General features: G+C 45.5%; 1 protein-coding gene across 1 annotated transcript in view; it reads right to left on the minus strand.

The window, feature by feature from the left end:
- The window catches only part of EFR3B (EFR3 homolog B), an 80,155-nt gene extending 59,350 nt beyond the window's left edge, over window positions 1–20,805 (minus strand). Inside the window, exon 1 of the mRNA XM_081069624.1 lies at window positions 20,566–20,805. Within this exon, the coding sequence (XP_080925750.1) occupies window positions 20,566–20,572 (7 nt within the window). The 5' untranslated portion in view covers window positions 20,573–20,805. The remainder of the gene's footprint in view (window positions 1–20,565) is intronic.
- Between the last annotated feature and the right edge of the window lie 354 nt (window positions 20,806–21,159).

Below are 21,159 nucleotides of genomic sequence, written 5' to 3' on the forward strand. Positions count from 1 at the left end.
AAATAAAATATAAGCCAGCCTGGGTAGACTGACATTTATCATGGAAAGTTTCCTGTGTTGTGGTGGCTCAAAAGAGAATATAGGCTGCTTAGGCTGGGTTGGTTAAGGAAGACTCTCAGGGGAGGTAGGATTCAGGCAGAGCCTTGATGGATGTGGACCTAGTAGGTGAACACGCCACAGAGGAATTGCATTATATCGTAACATACAGTTTTGCTTTAGGATTAAGCAAAACTGGGACTATGAGGTCTGTGACCTCCAACAGGTGATCTAATCCCTCTGTGGGTTTCCTGGCCTGTGGGAGAGGAGCAAAGTACCAGCACGAGCTGGTACACAGTAGGCGCTCCATAAATGTGAGCTCTCTGGTTCCTCCGTCCTATTTCATATGCATTTGTCCTGTTGCTGAATTGTCATCATAATTATCATTGTTATTGTGGCTTAAAATTCCATTGAGAAGATCTGTAATAATTTACCGAACCTTTTCCATATTATTTGACATTTATCTTGTTTACTTTTTCATGCGATTAAAAATAATGCTGGAATGAGTGTATATACATGAAAGCATTTTTCACTTTCTGAATTATTTCAGGTTCCAGAATAGATTCCAGAAACTGAATCAAAAGGTATGAATATTTTTAAGACTCAAGAGTCTGGACGGCCTCTTCAGGGACAGGAAATGGCTGAGTGTAGATGGAGAGGTGATCCAGGCAGCAGTCGGGAGTGCTAAGGCCACAGTCTCAGCTCTGACTGCCCAGGTAATGGCTCAGTCTTTATCCTGTAGGTGGTGGTGGTGGTGGGGTAACTTGAGGGTTTGTTAAAAAGGAGGTGTGAGAGGATGGGAAGAGTGTATTAGGAAGACCAATCAAGAGTCATATGGCCAGTTGAATTTGAGTTTAGAGAGAACTGGAGAAGAAGGGCCAGCAAGAAAAGGACCAGGTACCAAGGCCTAGGAGAATGAGCGTGAGAGCCAGCACGGTGGCAAAAGAGAAAAGGGTCAGATGAGCCACACCTGAGTAAGGACAACCCACAGTTGTGAATGACAGGACATAGAGAAAGGGGGAAGTCCAAAGCTTGGACATGGTAACAAAAATGGCATCCCCCCCCTCCCCTCCAATGGCACTTAACTAGCCACACTGTCCCTGGAAACTGGATTAGAAACTCATCCCACCACTGTGGGGTGACAGCATCAATGACGTCACATCACCAGAGTGATGTGCAAGGCTTGAGATCAGCCAGGAGAAAGAAGGCAAATTGGAGCCAGAGACTGGAAACGGCCCAGTAAAATCAATGCACTGAAAGGCTGATTAACAATCTGGAGGGAAAACAATGGAGCTTCCAGCACCAGCACTCGATTTTCCAGGTGTCCACTAATCATAGGCCCAGCATACACTCTCACCATAATGTTTGTAAACAAAGGAACTCTAAGTGAAACTTAGCCAACTGGCTGAAATGTATTTTGAATAAATAATTTAAGTGCAAACCTCACTGGCATACTGTGGAAGACTGTGACATCATGGAAAAATTCCTAGGGTGGAGTGTTTAATGAGCAAGTTCTATATACAAAATTCTATCTGCAGTATGGCCCAAACCACGAAAATCATTATTAAATTAGGACCGGGATGTGGGGAAAACAGCTTGACCCATTTGAGTACCAAACAACAGTGAATTTTCTCCTTTGTTTTCATTTCCTCGGATGCTCCATGGATAGTTCCAATTTCCCCCCCTAATTTTGCTTGTCTGGAAGCCTAAGTATCAGGGTCTGTTCCCTCTGAACCTCTCTTCCGCTTCCTGTCCTCACTTTTACTCCTTTCTCCTTTCCTCAGTTCTTTGTGGGACAATGGCCCATTCCCACTCCTGGCTGTGGGGGGACATCTCTTTTTCTCCCCACCCCTCACCCCTGTGGGGGTTGGTTACATTTCTAATTTAAAGGATGTTACCTGATATGCACCATTTTATCCTCTTCCATTTTTGATCCCAGCTCAGCCATCACTAATTCTTGCAAGGTTGAATTTTAAAATCACCACTGGGAAAAAATCTTGGCATGGAATCTTTAATAATTTTTATTTTAGCATGCTTTGAGATTAGGAAAAAGAAAAGCATTGGCTAAGGTACATTGGCCACCACAAGCAGGCAATGGCTTTTCTTTTCACTTTAATTTACACTGACTCCTGGCCATTCCTGAGGCCTGGGTCTCCCTTGCCTCGTTTAAAAAGTGACTTGGTATAGATCATATCACGAACCTTTGTTTTACTCCTTGCTCAACACCCAATATCAAATGCTAGTAAATATATGGGTCTTTAAACCCAGTTCTCTTATATTTGTGCCCCAAAATGGGTAGAATGAATGTGGCTTGAGAAATCTAACTTAATAAATAACGAGGCACAGAACATTCCAGTGTTCCTTCAAGTCTGCATTGAACTCAGCTTGCAGATGCAGGCTGTGTATGTCTGTCATCTTCAGACTGTGATTAACGTGTCAGCATTTGCAGAGCTCATCATAGCCTGTGTGATAAAATCTAGGTTTCAGCCTCTTGCACGGGGAGTGAAAACAAAGATGAGAGTAGAGCCCAGCTTCTACTCTGGATGCCCAGAGTAGAATGGATGGATGCCTAGCTTCTGACAGAAATAAATAACAATAACAGCTCCCCAGGACCATCTCAGACACAGGGGCTAGTGCAGCACGGCAGCCCTGACCAATCCACCCCCCAATTCCCCAACCCCCTCTGCCACCCCATGCAGGGTCCTGGAGAACCAGTATGGGGAGAACTACAGGTGGAATATGGACCCCTTTCCTCTCGTTGGTTCAGAAATCCTGTTCTCAGTAGCTGCTCATTGCACAGGGAAGCACGCAAGAATGGACTGATGGCTTTGTTTGGAAACAACTTAAATGTCCATCGATAGGGGATTGGCTAAATAAACCAGGGAACCTCCATGCAATGGACGCTATGTAGCAGCTGAAATGAATAAAGCAGAGCTATGAGTACTGCCCCAATAGTTCTCCAAACGTATTGTCAATCAAAAAGGAAGCTGCAGAACATGTGTGGCATGATACCATTTGTTTGAAACACTCACAGGCCAAACAAACTTGGCATGTGTGTAAGTAAGTGTATAAAATAGTTTGTTAAGCGCAAAGAAAGAGCCATAGAGATAAAAAATGCAGGGTTACCAGTGGTCAGGTCCAGTGTGGGAAGTGGAGCTGGGGGCCTAGGGATGAGGGGACGAGGTAGCCACTAGTCAACTCTGGTTAAATAAATGCAATTTTAAATTCAGTTCTTCGGACACACTAGCCACATGTTATATATTCAGCAGCCACACGTGGGTAACGCCACCATATCGGACATGCAGATGTAAAACATTTACATTGCAGAAAGTTCTCCTGGACAGCTGTGACTTAGAGCTTTAGTTTTTATTTGATTTTTCCTCCCCCAACAAAAATATTGTATGTATTACTCATTTTATTTAAAAGAAATATAATTTTGAATGTTTATCCCATTTTCCCTTCAGGATAAAATGCCTCATAAAATCTGAAGGGAATACTTTTCTGTTCAAAGATTTGGAATCCAGGAGTTTAAAACACACACACCCACAGTTTTCTGTACTTGCTCAGCTTCGGTCATGCTGGAGCTGATTAAAGACCTGGAAATCATTTCATTTATTCATGCACACACGCATGCATGTCATACAAATGCATTGAGTACATTAGACATAGAGGAAGATGAAAAGAAATAGAATGCCTGTCCCCTTGGGCACGCGCTCAAGCAGCCATTATGAAAGGAAATTCAAGTGTCACTTGAGTCAGAGAGCCAATGTGCTGTGATTTCAGAGGGTGGAGGGGTCATTTCTATATAGATGCTTCCCAGTAGAAATTAGGCACAGATAACACGCTGACAAAGAAGAGAAGGGGTGGGTATTCCAGGTAGTGGGAACAGCATCAGCAGAAGCTTAGAGGAGCCGAGTGAAAGGGAGTCTTTAGAGAGAAGTCAGTGGGCTCGTCTTTCTAGGGCAGTGTTAAGGAAGCTGGAGCACTAGGTCGGGGCCATGGTGAAATGCCCCCCTCCATGCCAGGCCAAGAGGGGACAGTGTCATTATACTAAATAACAGCCATGATCACCTTTTACTGTGCCTTAGAATGTGTAAGGAATCTGCTTCCAGTAGATAGACAGATGGAGCGTGGTCTGACCCTCCCAGGAGGCCACAAAGAATGGGACTACCTTGGAAAAGGAGCAACACCCAGCCCGGGACTAGAAGTGTCCATTTGGTGGTGTGACAAACGTGGGGGAGTCACACTGGGTGAGTGTGGGACGTGGGCGGGTGAGGCGTATTCAGCCTCCAGCCCCAGTGAAGTGGTAGGTAAGTGACAAGGGAAGTTAGAAAGAAAGCACAGGCTTGTGATTGGGGTCTCACTTGCCCCAGAGCCGAGTGACGACATCTGGGATCAGGGGAGAGGACCAGAGATGAGGTGCCCTAAATGCAGGCTAAACCCCGTCCGTCCCTCTCCCTCCCTTCATAATGAGTGTCATCAGAGAATGCAGAGCTGAACAGCCAGTGGCGGGGCTTTCTAGGGGAGACGTTTAGAGACATGGGAATGACAGAACCTCAGAGCATCTGCCCATAATCGAGGCCCATAACCACCGAGGGAGATGAGATCCAGAGGCACCGTGTCACAGGGGGAGGGGAGTTTCAGGGAGGGAAAAGGGTCAAGAGAGAAAAATAGTGAGATCTGAGAAGAAAGGGAAGGCCTTGGGCTCGGCAATCAGGCCTCCACGGGTGACCTTGTGGACACGTTTTCAGTAGAGAGGTGACACTGGAATCTCAAATAGTGTGGGTTAAGTGGGGAATGACTATTAAGGGAAGAGGAGAGGCGTAATCTCAGCTTCTGGTTTAGAAGCAGCATGAAATATTACATGAATCATTTATTACACAAGAGAAATAATGCTTGTCTCTGCACCGATCACAGCGGGCCCATTGCTTTGGCAGGCGCAGGCCCCTGGGCCAGTGAACTTCTGAGGGGGCCCTGATTCCTTCTGCTAAGTGTGGCCTTAGGACACTAGATGCATTTTGTAGCTTTGATGACAGAATTACCGTTAACAAAGCACTGTTGGTATTTTATTTCATAACTTAGTTGGTACTCACTTTATAAACAGTGTTTGTCAGCATCAGTAGTGTGTTGGTTAGATTTATGGAAGGAAGTACTTTGTGGGCCTTTTAAGCCCAGGGGATCCCAATAAATGAGAAGGAAGAGGGGAAAAACTTAATGCTTATATATGTATCTCTCTGTAGGTTGTTCTGAGCTCAGAGTGGAAATTCATTCATCTGAAATTCATCCATCAGAATACCTTCTACTCAGCACATCAAGGCATTTGATTTATATTTTAAGTACATATGAACTATAGGGGTAAAAAACCTTCCAATAAATAACGTCTGCCCTCAAAGCTCTCAGCACAGAAAGTAGAATCTGTCACATGTAAACAATATGGAAATTGTTGCCAGTGTTGGAAATTTCACTGGCAATTTGGTTTAAGTTTGGAGCTAAGAGCTAGAAATCAGGATTTAAGATTTATAACACATTTATGCTTTCCCCATTCCCACAATAGGCCTATTTTTCTACTGTGGTCACCAGGCAGCCTATAAAAAGCACGGTTACTCACCTCCAGCTTTCCAAATGAACACACAGTATCAAATATAGAAACCAGAAGAAGCGTCATTGTTATGGAGCCAAACTGATTGAGAGCAAGTGTGAGAGCTTTAAATATACAGACCAGCTAACAGATTTCAACTGCAGACTCTTAAAGGCTAAGAATCCAAGATCAATCATTCAAAAGTCCAAGTCTATAATCAGAGAGTCTGTCACAGCATGAGCAGTGGTGCCAGAACACAAAACAGGCACCATGCCCAGAACTGCTCAAATGTAAAGCCAGGACCAGGGTGGTCTTGGTGCCAGAGGAAAATTTCAGAAGCAACATTTTTAAAATGCAGAACAGAATCAGGAGCAAGCACGAGAATTCAGCAAAAAATGCAAAACAAGTACTACGAGGTTGAGGCGGTCAAGAAATGCCAAGTAAGCCGGAGGCTGGGCACAGCCAAGACCCATTTCTAATGAAGCAGTTTCAGTGCGCATGAGTGTTCTGGATACACCTGCATAAGGAAGAAAGTCCCTCAGGTAAGCAGGTTCTGCCCACTGCAAGAAGCAAAAAGCAGACAGACGGAGCCAGAAAGCAGCTCAGCTGAGTGGGGTCTCTGAAAGCAGACAGCCAGCTGGAAGGGAGAGCGCCTTCAAAAGCTTTCTAAATGAGGAGAGGAGCATGCGTTCTCTGCAGCAGATCCTGGGCCCTGTTACTGCTGTGTTGTCATTTAAAAGGATCTGTTGATAGCAAAATATACATTCTGATCTCTCCTGTTAATATCAACACCAGCTAACATTAAGTTCTCCGGTAAAGGGGTTTGAATGCATTATTTTATTTAATCCTCCCAACAACACTGAGGAGGGGTCTATTGTCCCCTTTACAGATGAGGAAAATGAGGCTTCGCTCAGTTAAGTAACTCATCCAAAGTCACACGGCTGTTACGGGGGAGAGCTGGGATTCAAACACAGGACGTGTGACTCCAGGGTCTTCACATGTAACCCCTGGGCTGCAAAGGAGACACTGAGATTTATTCACTTCACTGTGCCATTAGGGAAAAAAAGAAATCCATTTTTAGCCAGGGAGATATATAGGTCTTAGTGTAGCAATGTCACTAGCCAGCACATTATTAAGAAACAGGTAAATAACAAGGCCATTAAAGGCTATGTATTCTTAGGAGCATGACATCACTGTGGGCAGCGAGGTCACAAAAGCCCCGAGAGGAAATGGAAAAATCAGTCCTGCACACACGCCCAGTCCTGCTCAGCCATCAGTCCTGCTGGAGGTGGTGCTGAGATGCTGCTGCAGGCCTGGTAAAGCGGGCTTTGTTCCATCATTGAAAGTTCCATTCCAGTCAGCAATGCCTCAAAGGCCTTAGCAGCAGATGGCCCTCTTTACGAGCCCTCTGCCCACTGCCCAGCCGGCATCATCAGCCTCCCGGCTGCCAAGGCCGGGCTGGACTTCCTGGGTCGGCTTCCTCTGCTCTCTGCTCAGCACATAAGTTGTGTAGCAGCATGTGCCCGACCGGCAGTTCTCAATGAGCACTGTTACTCGGGTGCGGGACTGTCTTGGGTAAGAGCCCTGGTGTCGGCTGGCACAAGTCCTTGGCTGTCCTCTAGCACTTGGCTTGCCAGCGATGCAAAACAGACCTGCGATTGTTTGCATGCATGTTTTCTTCTTTTCCTGGGTTTCCTACTGTCTTACTGCAATATAATTAACATGCAATAGAGGCACAGGTCTTAAGAGTTCAGCGCCTTGAGTTCTGACAATTGTTCATACACGGTGTAACCGCCACCTACACAAGACATAGGACAGTTCGCATCCCCTCAAAAAGCTCTCTTTCCAGCCAATCCCCTCACCCAGCCATTATGAAATTTCTGATTTCTATCATCATAGATTTGTTTTTGCATGTCTTCTTGCATAAGCAATTCTAAAACATAATTAGAAAATTCTAGATAACTCTCCACGGTCTTTGATGATGAAAGCCACTTTTAATTATATTTACTTACGTTCTGCCATTAAAATACGTGTGCTCACTGTACAAAATGTGAAAAGTACAAAATATTTTTTAAAAGAAAATTTAAAAATCATCTGTGGTCCTATCACCCAGAAACAACCACTGTTCCTGTTCTAGTGGTTTTTTTTTCGGGTCAGTACACATGCATTGATTATAGGGTGGCTCCCTGATGTGGCATTAGCTTTGTTGTAAATAAATAAAGCTTGTTGCTGCTCACCTCAGAAAAGGCCATTTAGAATTACCGGAGTGAGAGGCAACTCAATCCAAAATCAACCTGCAATTTAAGGCACCAACCCTTGTGGTTTGGTTAGGGCTGACATCTGAATTCCCTGCTTACTTTCTTCTGTGGAGTATGTCTTGCACGTCTCTGCCCACTGGCAGTCACAATGGATCTCTCATGGTACCTCATTTTCACTGCTCAGGACCATGAGTAACTCCTTCAGACGCACCCCACACCAAGGTGAATACACGTTTGCCATTAACTCAGACCATCCGTAATATAGCCTCCAAATTTAATCATCATTCCTCCAGGCACTTTCATGAAATGCAGTAACAGACATGCTCTCAATCTTGATATGAATTTTCTTTCTTTCGAAAAATGGTACTTTAATGACATTCTTAATTTGAGTAGCAGTTTTCCAGAGATCCAAAGAATATGATGATGTCAGTTTCTGGGTCTCCTCTTTATATACACCCCGAAGTAATAAGGTGACTATTCTTTAACCTTGAAGAATAATCAAGGTGATTATTGTAAGTAATAAGGTGATTATTCTTTAACCTTGACCTAGCCTTAGCCTAAGGCTAGGTCATCAACCCAACCTGATTTATGCCATTGATGAAAGGTATGATCAATTCTGATAATGGTGTGTCGTGTGTGTGTGTGTGTGTGTGTGTGTGTGTGTAAAAACTTTAAGAAAATTGTAGTAAAATATACATAACACAAAATTTACCATTTAACCATTTTAAGTGTACAACTCAGTGGCATTAAGTACATTCACATTGTTGTGCAAGAATTTCCACTGTTCATCTCAAAAATGCATTTTCATCTTACAAAACTGACACTCTTTAGTCCCCACTAACCAACCACTCCATTCTCCTTCTCCCCAGCCCCTGGTAACTTCTATGCTACTTTCTGTCTGTATGAATTTGACTACTTTAGTTACCTCATATAATTGGAATCATAGAATATTTGTCCTTTTGTGTCTGCTTTATTTATGTCACTTAGCATAATGTCCTCAGGGTTCATCCATGTGTAAGGCTGAATAAATGTCCAGTGTGTGTGTGTGTGTGTGTGTGTGTGTGTGTCACACTTTGCTTATCTATTTATCTGTCCATGGGCACTTTGGTCGCGTCCACTTTGGGCTATTTTGAATAATGCTGTGATTGTGGGTGTACCCATATCTTTTTGAGGTCCTGTTTTCACTTCTTTTGGTATATACCCAGAAGTGGAATTACTGGATCATCTGGTAATTCTATTTTTAATTTTTTGAGGAACTGCCATATTGTTTTCCACTGTGGCTGTACCATTTTACATTCCTACCAGTGGTGCCCAAGGGTTCCAATTTCTCCACATCCTTGCCAATATTTGCTTATTTTCTGTGTTTTTTTTTGATAATTGTCATCCAAATGGATATGAAATAATATATCATGGTGATTTTAATTTGCATTTCTCTAATAATTTGTCCTGCACTTGTTAGCCACCTGTACCTCTTCTTTGAAGAAATGTCTATTCAAGTCTTTTGCCCATTTTCTCAATCAAGTTTCTGTTGTTGAGTTGCAGGCATTCTTTGTATATTCTGGATAGTAATCCCTTATTAGATACATAATATACAAAACTTTTCTCCCATTCTGTGGGTTGCCTTATCACTCTGTTGATAGTGTCCTTTGGTGCACAAAAGTTTTAAATTTTGATGTCTTCCAATTAATAAGGGTGTTTGGAATGAGCATCCAGATGGAATAGGACAGCGTTGGACTAAAACAGGCCTGGTTCTCTTCTAAGCCATGCCACTTAATGAGCTGGCTGACTTGTACAAGGTCTTTAACTTCTTTGGACTTTATTCTCATTATCTGAAAATCGGGGAGGGGAGAGGAACACCTACCACACAGGGTTTTTGTGAAATGTGAACTTAATTAAAGCAAGAATTAGAGAGCCCAGCACTGGGAAGGCATACAGCTCAGCTCTTATCCCCGCCTTCTGACCCCAGCATACGTGTCAGCACACCATCCCATTCAACAGAATCCCAGGACAGACGCTGTTTGAGGGAACAAAAGGATCAGCATCCCGGTCTTCCCAATGAGGAAATGGAAGGACGCATAGCCAGGTTACATAAAGCACTGGAGGTCACAGTGCCCACAATCCCACCCAGATCTTTTGAAAACTCCTGCTGTAGATACCCCTGCCCCCCTCTGCTGTCTCACTCACAGGACGGAGCCACTGGCAGATGAAAGAACTGGAAAACTCTTAAAGACCATCCAGCCCAGCTCTCCCAATGTACAGATGGTGACATTAAACCCGAGGGAGGTTGAGAATCTTGCCCAAGTTCACACAGCAGCAGAGTCTGAATCAGTCCTGATGGCCAACTCTCCCTCCCAGAGCAGAATGAATGTCCTTGATAAAGCAGAAGGAAAACACTGTATGACGCCCAGCACTGCCTGCTCCTCGCCAGGACACTCAGCCCTGTTCTTCCCTGGTAGCGTTGTCTGGGGGAGAAGAGGGCATTCCTAGCAGTTCTATCCTCTTCTCCTAGGGGCGAAACCTCTCAAGACAGCAGACATGTTTACAGAATTTACCAGCCGCTGGGCTCAAGACTGCTAGTCGGACAAGGTACTTTCAGGAGTCTGATGGAAACTGGAAAGACTGTTATTTTTCCCCCTCTTCTACTCTGTCTGTATATAACCCGCAACCAAGGCCAGCATCCCTGCTTTTCTACCCAGTTTCCCCACACTCCATCCAGCTGGGAGACTGAAGGCGCATATGCCTGCATAGTGTTTGATCCAGGAACATTCTGACCAATGCTTCCCCTCAGTGAGAAACAGACATTTAATGGCCTTTGCTTCAAAGGGTCATTTTTTCATTTTGCTGGTTTTGTGAAAGAATAATGCACAAACAATATGAATGGAAATCAAAATATTGACCCACAATTGTATCACTAAGTGACCTTCCTTTATGAAGAAAAAGATTGTAGCATTCATTCTGAGCTTCCCAAACCAAGGAGGAAATATGTGAGAATGGCTCTACCTGCCATCACCATCTCAGCAGGTAGGCCAACAGGTGAAGTCTCATGACTAACACCATCGCAGTCTAGAGAAAAAGCCAAATGGTCATATTCTGGCGTATTCTACATCCTGTACAGAAGCATAATCAATGTGGGAAGACATACCAAGATGATGAAATGTTGTTGCTATCACTACAGAGTTCCTTCTGAGATTTCCCAGCTCACTACCACTGGTACCTTGGAAACATGGGCTGTTACATTTGTATATGGAAGTATGAATGACACATATAATTATTTTATAGTTCAAAGCAAACATTTGAGCTCTTACTGCATACCAAAGATCTCTGCTAGATGCTAGGAAAAACAAAGATGATTAAACTAGATGTTGTACCCTCAAGAGGTTCACAGATCTAGTATACAAGGAAATAAGTAACATTCAGTGTGACAAATAAATGACACAAATAACATCAAAGTATAGGATACAGTTGGGGACACAGAGAAGGCTTGGCAGGAGGCTGCAGAGCTCGGGGGTTTTCTCAGCATCCATCTTGCACGCTTCTGCTCTAGAAGCATCCTTCCTGTACAAGTCGTGAGCAGTGAGGAGGGGCTGGAAATGCATCCCTTTATTGCAAGCAGTGCCTTGCTAAGAGATCCTGTTCTTGTAATTTAGGGATTCTTCTAATCAGATTTATAAACGTTATTTCAAGTATTATCCACTTAAATGGAAAGTTGGGACATGGAGTCTTTCTGAATAGTTATGATGGAGCTTGGAGCTAAGAATCTGAGACTCCTGGTTCATGGATGCTTGACTTTTTCTGGGTCCTTCTGGAAGGTAATGAGAAAGTTAGACTTTGAACCCAGGACGCCTTTGACCACAGGATGTGCGTTAGGGCACTTGGCTTATAAGTCTGTATGGGTGCCTGCTGAGGCACCCATATTCCTAGCTGGAAAGCCACAACTAAACTATGTGACATCTACTAAAATATTCAGTTTGGAATTCTTCTCTTGTAGTGAAATTTGCTGCTTGGCATAAGGTATGTGAAACTGCCATCAGGTACAAAAGCAGTGTTTTAATCTCACGTGAAGGACCCCATGTTTAGGAAACATGGAGAGAACAGACTTCCACCAGCTGCGTGACCTTGGGCAAATCATTGGACTTCTGTATCTCTGTGCTTGGCTCAACCATAGAAATAATGACACTCACTTCCAAAATGTTATTCTGAATTGAGATAATGAGTAGAGTGACATGGAATAAACACTGCTAAGTGTTAGTAATGCATATGAATTTAGCCTCGTATAAGGACCTAAATATAAAGATGTCATGTCTGCCCTCTTTGCAGTCTATGAGAGTTTATCATCTTCCCGATGCAGGGACGGGAGGGACACTGCTATGGAATGCCAACCTGCAGATGGTCCTCTAGGAGGCAAGAAAGTGTTCAGCATTATCAGCATTGCGGTTGCCCCCTCTCAGGGGCCCAGTCTAGCAGCAGACTTCACAGAGGCAGGTGCCCAGCTCACCAATATTACAACAGCTCCCTGCTTTTACATTCTTATTATCAGACCCTTGTGTCTAAGGAGTCTAACAAACACAGTCTTCATATGACATGCTCATCCTTGTACGCAAGGATTGTCAATGTTTCTGGAGAGGGTGTGGGCACGCCCCACAAATATCCATAAAAACTGCTTGGATGGTGATATCACGTTTCCTAGGTACACTGTTCTGTAATATAAATACATGTATGTAGGCATTATCTCATTTGACCCCTCATTATGCAAGGCAGACTAATTCCTCCCATTTTACAGGGGAGGGAATGGGCTCAGAGAGAGAAAAACTAACTTTCTAGGGTTCTGTGGCTACAAAGTGGCCATCTGGGAGGTGGACCACCATACCTCTCTCACACACACAGCTCGGTCCTAACGCCACCTTGTAGAGGCAGCGATCGCTGCATCCAGGCTGGCTGGATCTGAAAATGTAGGGAAGACGTTTCCATTCACAGCCAAACTATTAGAGAAGCAGAGGCTCCTGCTGCTACAGAAGGTCCCCAGTTTTTGCTCTCCTCCACGCCAAGCATGGACCATGGAATACATCTTTAAGAAGACTGCTAAGCCAGGCGTGTGTGTGACTCTGTTGGTTGTGACAGCTGCTCTCTCTCTCTCTCTCTCTCTCTCTCTCTCTCTCTCTCTCTCTCTCTCTCTCTAAGATGTATGTCCAAGCTTCCTTGTTTCACATATCATCATTGACTCATGCATTCTGTCTTCCACCCTCACCTACTTGCTCTCTGGGCTCCTCTCTTATTTATCTATCCTCATTTAGTTCCCCAAGTTTCTTCCAGGGGCCTCTTTTCTCTTTGACAAAGCAAAACAGTCATAGAAGAAGAGGAAGGATCCTAAGAGGCATAGAACTGAAAGCTCCAGAACTGAAAGCTCCCTGATTGGCCTGGAACCACAGATAAGGCATGTCCCTCTCAGTTCAGCCCTGTCCTATGCTTTCCTGCTCTTCCCAAATTAACATGTGAGTCTATGTACAGTGAGCTCTGCAAAGGAAAGCTTTGTATTCTCCGGAACATTCAGAATATTCTAGGGAATGCAGTGTAAGAGGGAGAACGAGTTCACATGTTGGAGCTAGAATGCCTAGGTTCAAATCCTAGCCCTGTCACAAAACTGTGCCGCCATGGCCAGGTTACTACACCTCTCAGTGCCTCTGTTTTCTCCTTTCTAAAATGAGAATAATAATCCGTAACTCATAGAGTTTGAGGAAGATGAAATCAGTTAATACATAAAAATTGCTTTGAAGACTGTTTGGCACATAATAGTGCCCAACAAATGGAAGCTAAAATAATAGTAATTGCATTGTTATTCATGACAAATTGAGGACAAAATATGTCCAGGGTCAGAAGTTAGAAAAAGGTACATTTTAAAAATGACATCTACTTCAGGATTCATCCATCAGACAAGGTTTTGGAGCACCAACTCTGTTCTAGGCAGTGTTCTAGGGAATAGGGCACAAGAGAAATGAGCTCCCTGCTGTCCTAGGGCTGATGGGCTAGTGGGGACACGAACAAAAGAAACACGAGGCTGTGACAAGTGGCTATGCACGAACGAGAGTGACCAGACAGCCTCCCCTGATTATGAAGCAGGAGCAGCTTCCTTGGCAAACTCTCAGAAGACACCATCATCGAGGAAGGAGAAATGACAACCACAGCTATGACGGGGGCCAGAGCCTCAGAGTCCTGGCTCACGGCAAACGCGGAAGGAAGCCAAGAGCAGAGCTGGTGGCAATTTCAAAGTGAGGAATCAGAACCCACAGACTTGCATTTGAACCTTCCTACTCTACAAAGTGATATAGAGCAGATTAAGGGAATTATATTTTTAAAAGAAAAATCTAATTTAGACCAATATTTTTAAAATACTCCTCTTTCAGGAGGAGTGCGGGGAGGAATGTCTCTCAGATCTTAGCATCTCAAAAAGCTGTCTATGTCCTAGGCAACTGTATTTAAAAAAAATTATAGATGCTATGAGTCTTGCAAGTGATTTCCCCCCTCTTTTTTGGCCTACAAGAAGCTCAAAACTGAATTTGCAACACAGCCTACTGGCACGCATTTTTTTCCCTGAAATAACTTTATTCTTGGCTTTTCTGTTTTACTCTCAGATTTTCTTTGCTTTGATCCCTTAACTTATTGTAGTACGGGGGTATACATTAAATATATGCCCCCAATCCTCTTTAGAACAAGTTAGATTATAATAAATTTACAACTCTAGGTAATTTAACACCTATTTCAAAATATATTATTTTCTATATCTGCTTATATAACCCACACTTTATGTACCAAGGGAATGTTTAAAAGAAACTTTCAATTCACCTTATCCCCCACCCCAATCCCTCCCATCCACCCACCCGGTCCTAGTGCTTTTTTTTATGGGGCAAACGTCTTTCACTGCATATGCACAATTGTAACTAGTCCAAAGCTTTCTCACTCCTTAGGCTACCACCTATGGCTGATATCTCCTCCGCTTTTCTTTATTTTCACTTCTCCCCCACCTCCCACACCCATTCTGCACAGTGTTCCCCACTTCATTTCCCTAAAACATCACTTGAGCAAACCAGCCCTTCGATAGTTTACAATCTTCAAGGGCTTCTACCGCTCACTGGGATACATGAAAACTCCTTATCCCGACATAATCTCCTTCTCCATCACATAATTTTCCACCTAAACTCTGCCTCAAGCCCAGGTACTTCCCTCCCCTAACTCTCGCTGGACAGGTCCTCTATTCCCCACCTCCATGCACCCACACTGGTGCCTCTACCTGGCCCGCCCTTTTTCCCTTCACCACCCAGCCTCACAACCCCACACAAATGTCCGCTCTCTCCTGAAGTCCTCCCAAATGGGTCCACCTCGCAGTGGTCTCTTCCACTTTAAGATATTGCTGGCTGAACCTTTGGTGAGTTACTCCATTCCACCTTGCAAAAAAACTGTGCAGTTTCATCTCTTTGTATCACTTAATTTTTGTTGCATGTTTTCCCACTGAAATTGTAATGTTCTTCATGGAAAGGACTTCTATACACTTTTGTATCACCCATGATGCCCTGTGTAGTATATATAGCTGGCACTCCACAAATAGTTGATTGTTTATGTCTATTTTCCTTCAAAACACAAAACATAAAGCAAATGACAGGCAAATGGTTAATAGCCTCAATAAATAAAGCACTCATACTCATATGACCATTCACTAAAATTCAAATGGTTAAAAAATACAGGAAATGTTTAATCACTAGTAATAAAGAATACAAGTTAAGATGATATAATTTCTAGAAAATTAGTGAAGATTATGGAAAAAAAATCTCAATATTTAACGCTTTTTGGGAATATAGGAAGATAGGCACTCTCATAATAGCTGGTTGGAGTGTAATTGATACAAATTGAAAATAATCTGACAATATATAACAAACCTTTAAAATGTTTATATACTTTCATCAACACATTTGGAGGGCTACAGCATAGGGAAATAGTAGAAAATTTAGAGAAAGTTTTGGGCACTAAGTACTCTTCCCAGGATTATGATATTGAATATTTTTGTATAAACTAAATGTACAATAATGAAATTATACATCACATAGTCATTAAAAATGGCAGCCAGCAAGTTTTTATTAACTTGGGGAGAATGCTTATATTCTAATGTTAAATAGAAAAAAAATAGAATACAAAATTATGTAAAATGAATAATTCCAACTGCATAAACAAACATATGGAAGGAAAAATATCAAAACAGTAAAAGCAGTTATACTTGTTTATAGGTTACTGTGTTTTCTGGATTTTTCTGGAAGGATTGGATGACTACGGGAATGGGGGCAAGATGCTTTTTATATCAGATTTTTCCTTTTGTTTGCTACAATGAACAGTTTCACAAGCACTGTTATTAAGCTTATGGGACATAAGTTTTTATTTTTGCCTTTTTTTTTTTTAATTAAGAAACAGAGAGGAAAGAGAGAGTTGAAGAAAGGGAAGGAGAAAGTGGGGACAGCTCTCTCTCTGATTCATCTCTGCAGTGAGGTGTACATTGTCACCTTTGTTGAGCAAGGAAACAGAATCAGAAAGGGTCAGGGCCAAGTTTATCTGAGGGCAGAGTCAGGCTAAGGGGCTCCCTGCTGCTCCTTCGCCATCATGCCTGGGTGAACACAGCCAGGATCAGGCAAGAAGGAGAAAAGAAAGGGCAAAAGCAGGCAAGCACAAAAATCCTAGTAGCAATTTATATAACAATATAAAAGGTTGGTTTTAGTGGGTAGGATTGTGGATGGTTTTTTTTCCCCTTCTCTCGTCTCCAAATTTCTCTCAAATGATATGGACGTTTCATTTTTATTTATGCACAAGAAGACAACTACAGCTGCTTGAATTCACTGAACTATGAGCAGCAAGAGAGAGAAAACAGGCTCTACTCACCTCACCCCCATCTTAGGTGGAATAAAGGAGTTGGGGGGAAGTGAGAGAGAGAGAGAGAGAGAGAGAGAGAGAGAGAGAGAGAGAGAGAGAGAGAGAGGTTGTGAGAGTCCCCTGCGATGAGAGCAGCAGGACCAAGGAACTTTCTGCAAGGGTGAGCCTTTGCACCTCGGGAGGGAGTCCGGAGTCCGCTCTGCAGTTTCTCCACCTCACTCAAGTCACACACTCGTGTGCTCTGTGCTGCACATTTACAGAAAGATGTATTTCATCGCCATGTTCCCTACAGTCAGCGTTCTCAATCAGAAAGCACGAGAAAGGTGTATATTGGGGATGAGGCAGCACCTATCCCCAGAGAGGTGAGGGGGCATTGGTCAGAGCAGCTTTTGTTTCAGTGAGGTTGGCCACACAGACTGTGGTTCTGGGGAAATCCTTTCCAATGTTCTTCATGGCTGCAGCCGTAATTCTGGAGGGTAGCATTTCTCAGAGAGCTCTGCCTCACCTCAGTGGGTAAGTGGGACGCTCCTAGGAAGGAACACTAATGACTCCATCTCAGGAGAGAGAAATAGGGAAACTTCTAGTTACACAATTCTGACACAAAGAAAAACAAATGAGAATCCATTTTTGCTGAGAATTTGACCACAAATTTCCTACCCCAGTGCTTTTATTTTTCCAGGTCCCTTGTCAATATGTGTTCATAGGTATAAACACAATTGTGGGAAGTCACTTGTGCCCTTTTGGAGAGCCATTTCCAGAAAAGGACTGGGGTTTAGGAATGAGTGAGTGGTGAGGAGGCAGCTGGGGTGAGTGTGGTGAAGGAAAAGCGAGAAGCAGTTCAGTGGCTTGAGTGACTAGCTAGGTCAAGGTGATTTGTGTGTTGAAGGTGGGGTGGGAAGCGGCACAAACAGGCATCTTCAGAAGCTGGCAAAGAGAAAAAGGATAAAGGGCCAAGACCACCAGAAGGGGCCAGGCTCTTGAGCAGTCGACTTGTGAGTGAAGATCCTCTTAGGACGCACTGTCACAGCCAGTGCCCAGCTTTGAGGCTCACAACAGACCTGGAAAGTAAATGGGAGTCTCACCATTTCTACTGACATATAATTCCCAGAGGCGACCCCACTTGCCTAAGGTCACATAGCCATGACCTGGCCCTTGGGTTCAGATGAGCAGACCCCAGGTCTAGGATTCCTTCTGTCCCAGATAGCACTGTGTCCTCTCACAAAGACAGGGGGCCCCTCTTCCACCACAGGCAGAAGAAGACGGAGGAAACTGAGGACACAGGAAGGCTGAGTTGTCAGGGCCAGAGGTAAGGTGAGGAGGGGCAAAGAGGGAAGGCGAAGACCTTCCAGGATCACCAAGCAGCTGAGAGGGGGACAGGAGTTAGATTACAGGAATTCATAATGAAGCAAGTCACCAAGATGAGAGGTAGAGGGACACCTTTACCTAAAGCTTGGAGGTGACTTTTGGCTCTACACAGGGGCCTTGCTGTCCATCAGTTAACAAAATCCCTGGTGGCATTTTCCAAATGCGTTTTTACCCAAGGCTTGGGGGGTGCACTGACCTAGAAGGCCCCAGTTTGCTTTTTGCCCTGTTCCATCTAACTGTGTCACCTTGGACAAGTCACTTGGAAACTATGGAAAAATAAGAACAAAATGCAAGAAGTCTATGATTCTATGACTTCCCAATTTCCCTACCCACAACTTTTTTCATCACTCTATTGACTTCTGGGAAGGAATGATTAGCAGTATATACAGACCCTTTCTTTTCATGAAAGTCAAGAAAATACTAAAATCCAGGCCAACGAGCCCCTTCAAGAGTGGGCTCCCTCTCACACCTCCAAAGACAAGGTTTTGTATTAAGGAAGACCCAATAATAATCTCCCAACCAGCATTTCCTTTGCTGCAGGCAACTGCCCAGAGGATTCCTTCATTATAATGTATGAATCTTTCAGGGGTAAGTACCATCTCTGTTTGCATCTGGAGGAATAAAATCATATTATAAAAGAGAAATAAAAAGCTATAGTATGTGTGAAAATAGTACCCAGATATGTTGGCTCCCCAGTTCACCGTTCTGTACCACCCAACTCTTCCTTGACTTGCTTCATACAACAGAGGCAGACAGAGACCACAACACTCAGGATTGTTAGCAAACTGTCTGGGACTAAATGTAATGACGTGGCCTAGCACAACGAGGGTTCCTAGCTCCTTCCCTACTGCAGGTGCCCCTGCAGTCACATGCTTTGGTCAAGTGATCTGCAGCTTCAGGCTGCCTACTCTGCAGTAAAGAAGAGGGGGGGAAACAGGGAGACTAAGAAAATACAGCTCTCTGTGGGGAACCTCACAACCTCGTAGCTTATAAAACACAACCTCCTTGTTACCTTCCCCCAGAGTCCCCATGGCCAGCAGAACAGGCTCTGAGGTCAACCTCTCCTCCCACCGTACTGTCCCCTTTGCTCCAGCCAAGACAAATAATACTTGCTGAGGGGACTTGCTGATGTCTTGACCTGGTTCAGAAATGCAGACATATTACCAACTGGGCAGGCAAAGAGACTGATTAAAAGGCTGGGTGTCTGTTACTCTCAATAGTGAGGCCCACTGAATGCTGAGTCTCAGCTTCCTCTGCCTCCACCAAACTTTGGGACAGTCTGTTTGCAGAGTGAGGCAGCTGATGGGTGAAATTTCACCAGTAATGGGTGAAATTGGGAAGACGCTCTTCTCCCAACTTTCATCCCTCAGGTGCCACCTGAGCCCCTACCTGGCAGTGGGGGTGAGAGGTGAGAACAGCTCGTTTTTTGCTGGCCCTAGAAGAGCTGCCAGAACCTGGGTTCAGATGGTTTTAAGTCTATCTGGATCGTGTCTCTGTCTCTGTCTCTGTCTCTGTCTCTGTCTCTCTCTCTCTCCAGCTCAGTGCGTCTGGATGCTCTATAATGCAGTTGATTTCTTACACTGGTCTGGGTCTCCAGTGCTCTACTCATTAGAGCTGTAAAGTGGGACCCAAAGTGCTCTATTTTCTTCACCCACTCTGTCTCCAAAACCAGAGACATTCCTGGCCAGTGTTAAAGCAGACCAGTGCATCGTGAGGGTCTGGCTAACTGTTGCACATCAATTGATGGCGGTTGTAGAAGGGAAGAGGGGTGAGGCGACCGCCAGAAGGTGGCTACCCAGAGCAGCTCTGAGCTCTCAGCAGCGTCTTCCTCCTTCATTACTACGGAGGCCAATCTGGAAGTTAGGGAACCTGGGTCCCACGGGCGGCAGGGGCAGGCGGAGGCCACGTCCATCCAGGTGCGGCGAGACGAGGCTCCAGGACGGACTGGCTCCCCAGCCTCTGCACCGCCGGCGCCGCCTCCCTCATCCTCTCGGCCAGGCGGCGAGTGTCTCCCTCAATCCCGGACCGGCTTCCCGCTGGAAACTCCACAGCACGACCCGCTGTTGTTAATTAATTCTGCAAGTGCTGTCACACACGACCACCTCCACCAACACTGCCTGTCCAGGCGGCTCCGAGGGACATCGGCTTTCCGCAGAGCCCAGCTCCGATCACCCAAGGCCCCGCCCCCGGGACCACCGCCCACCGCCCCGGCGCCCGCAAGCCGCCAGCCCGAAGGGCTCCGAGGACCCCAGGGTCCCCGGCCCTGGGCATCTTTGTCCTCGCAGCACAGACGCGCGCGCGCCGGGCGACAGAAAGAGCCCAGCGGGCACCAAGTCCGCAACCCGTGGCCTCGCCGGGGCCCCGCGTAGGGACAATGGTCTCTGTCCTGCAAGTTTGCGAGCCGGCAGGCAGAGCCCTCCTTACCGTACATCTCCGCGGGGCGAGCGCCTCCCGCGAGGCCGCGTCGCCTGCAGCCGGCCCCCGGCGGCGCCTCCCGTTCATTCACAACCGGCAGCGGATGGCGGCGGCCGGGGGAGGCCGGCGGGGCGGGAACGGGAACGGGGACCGGACGTGGGGGGGCCGGGGCCAGGAGCCACGATCCCAGCCCGAGTCCCGGGTGAGCCCAGCGGGCCTCCGCCCGGGTTTCTGGGCAGAGCCGCTCCGAGAGGGGCGGAGACTATGCTAATATGTCCCTGCCCCCGGCCTCCGCCACTGCCGCGCCGCCGCCCCACGCCCCGCCCCGCCCCGCCCCAGGCAAATTCCCGCCCTCTGCCGGCAGCGGCCCTGGCACCTTCCCGCAAACCCAGATCCCGAGGTGCGCCTTCTCCCAGGCTGTGGCCCCAAGATGCTGGGCAGCGGATTTTCCACCTGCAGCGGTCGCCGGGGGGAGCCACCCACCCAAACTCCCTGCCCCTGTTGGAATGTTCAGGGGGACAGCTGAGATCGCCCCTAACTCGTGGGCCCGCGGGTCAGCAGGGGCGCTAGAAGCCGCAGGAATGCCCCCTCCTCGGGATTTGT

The sequence above is a fragment of the Rhinolophus hipposideros genome (genome assembly GCF_964194185.1).
Source record: "Rhinolophus hipposideros genome assembly, chromosome: 12".
Classification (NCBI taxonomy): Eukaryota; Metazoa; Chordata; class Mammalia; order Chiroptera; family Rhinolophidae; genus Rhinolophus; species Rhinolophus hipposideros.